Source organism: Bufo bufo, chromosome 3, assembly GCF_905171765.1.
Source record: "Bufo bufo chromosome 3, aBufBuf1.1, whole genome shotgun sequence".
Lineage (NCBI taxonomy): Eukaryota > Metazoa > Chordata > Amphibia > Anura > Bufonidae > Bufo > Bufo bufo.
In genome coordinates, this window is record NC_053391.1 from 707,741,079 (window position 1) to 707,742,956 (window position 1,878).

At 60.3% G+C, this 1,878-nt stretch overlaps 1 protein-coding gene across 1 annotated transcript; it reads right to left on the minus strand.

The window, feature by feature from the left end:
* Nucleotides 1-502: 502 nt before the first annotated feature.
* Nucleotides 503-962, minus strand: LOC120996668 (histone H2B type 2-F). Its single transcript, XM_040426780.1, has one exon. The coding sequence runs from the start codon at nucleotides 960-962 to the stop codon at nucleotides 582-584; it is 381 nt and encodes a 126-aa protein (XP_040282714.1). The 3' UTR covers nucleotides 503-581.
* Nucleotides 963-1,878: the final 916 nt, after the last annotated feature.

Sequence of the window (1,878 nt, forward strand, 5' to 3'; positions counted from 1 at the left end):
GCACATCAGGAGATCAGCGGCGCCCTGTGCTCAGTACAGCCGGAGGTCTACATTATAGAAACCCCCCAATAATCGGTGTAAATCCCGAGCCCCGGGTGTTCTCCACCGCAGCTACGAGACGAGCTGTGCTCGGAGACTGAGGGGTTAATCCGTCCTGCCAATGAGCGGCGCTGGTACAGGTCACATGACCGGCTCCTCCTGTAAATCAGCAGCTCAACTATAGGCGGGAAATTCAAATGAGGGACGAGATCCTGAGCTCTCCCAGCCAATAGCAGAGCTCTGGACCCCGCAGCCGTTATGTGCCCGTAGGAGCCTCGTCCTCCTGCACTGAGCGGCCGCACAGCCTCTCTCCAGGGAGCGCCACACTGAGGAGGATGATGGGAGTAGTGATCGGGCATGGAGGAGGAGGATGAGGGGAGCTTGTAGTGTAACTTCCGATAGCGTTACCGCATCTCATCTAGCTGACAGGGAGGAAAACCGCAGCCACTGTGAGAACAACGGGGAGACCCGGGAGCAGCTCCGCTGGAGACAGGGTGGGGGCTCTGAGAAGAGCCTTTGGGTCCGGAGAGCGGGGGCGGCGCTCACTTGGCGCTGGTGTACTTGGTGACGGCCTTGGTGCCCTCGGAGACGGCGTGCTTGGCCAGCTCTCCGGGCAGCAGCAGGCGCACGGCGGTCTGGATCTCCCGGGAGGTGATGGTGGAGCGCTTGTTGTAGTGAGCCAGGCGGGAGGCTTCCCCTGCGATGCGCTCGAAGATGTCGTTGACGAAGGAGTTCATGATGCCCATGGCCTTGGAGGAGATGCCGGTGTCGGGGTGGACCTGCTTCAGCACCTTGTAGACGTAGATGGCATAGCTCTCCTTCCTGCTCTTCCTCCGCTTCTTGCCGTCCTTCTTCTGAACCTTGGTGACGGCTTTCTTGGAGCCCTTCTTGGGCGCTGGGGCGGACTTGGCGGGATCGGGCATTCTGACTGAGGACAAAATCTCGTCTGTTCTCCTCCTGCCACCGCGGCGGTATTTATACACGGGCCATGCAAATGAGCTGCTGCTGACTGCGCGCCGATCTACTGGAGGAGAGGGTCACGTGGTGTCTCCACTGCTCCTAATTGGCAGCCTCACATCCATCCAGCTGAGCCGGGGGCGGAGCAAATAGAGGGGCGGGGCTCACATACATCCATCCAGCTGAGCCGGGGGCGGAGCAAATAGAGAGGCGGGGCTCACATCCATCCATTCAGCAGAGCCGGGGGGCGGAGCAGCAAGAAGGGAGGGGCGGGGCTCACATACATCCATCTATTCAGCAGAGCCGGGGGGCCGAGCAGCAAGAAGGGAGGGGCTCACATTCATTCAGCTGAGCAGGAGGGGTGGTGCTCACATCCATCCATTTAGATAAGCCGGGGGCGGGGCTAGCAGCTCTCTTCAGTCTATCAGGTCCTCGCTGCTCGGCTGATAACCGCCCCGCCCTCTGCTGGTAGTGATGCCGCCGCTGAGTGTACTGTGCGTGCAGGGGGGTCGTGCGCTCTATCCCTGGACACCAGCGCAGCGATGGAGCCGCTCTTCTCCGCACAGTGAATACGGGACTGTTCTCCCTTTCTCCGGTGGGGGGCGGGAGAAGGCGGCCACTGACGGGTTAATACTGAGCAGGCCATGGGGGCGGAGCTACAGAACAAGTACGTTACAGTGATTGGCTGATCTCTGGCTTTTAAAATTCCCGCTCAATTCCCGTTCAGCGGCCGTGGAGGAGCAGTCCATTACACACAGGGACGAACCCTCTACAGCAGCAATGTCTGCCCGTACTCGCAGCATGTCAGGAGCGGTAAGTGCCCCTGTGTGTAATGGACTGCTCCTCCACGGCCGCTGAATTCTGACCGGACTGTAATTGAGC

Coding starts and splice junctions, on each gene's coding strand:
- LOC120996668 (XM_040426780.1), bottom strand. CDS start 962: ATGCCCGATCCCGCCAAGTCCGCCCCAGCGCCCAAGAAGGGCTCCAAG.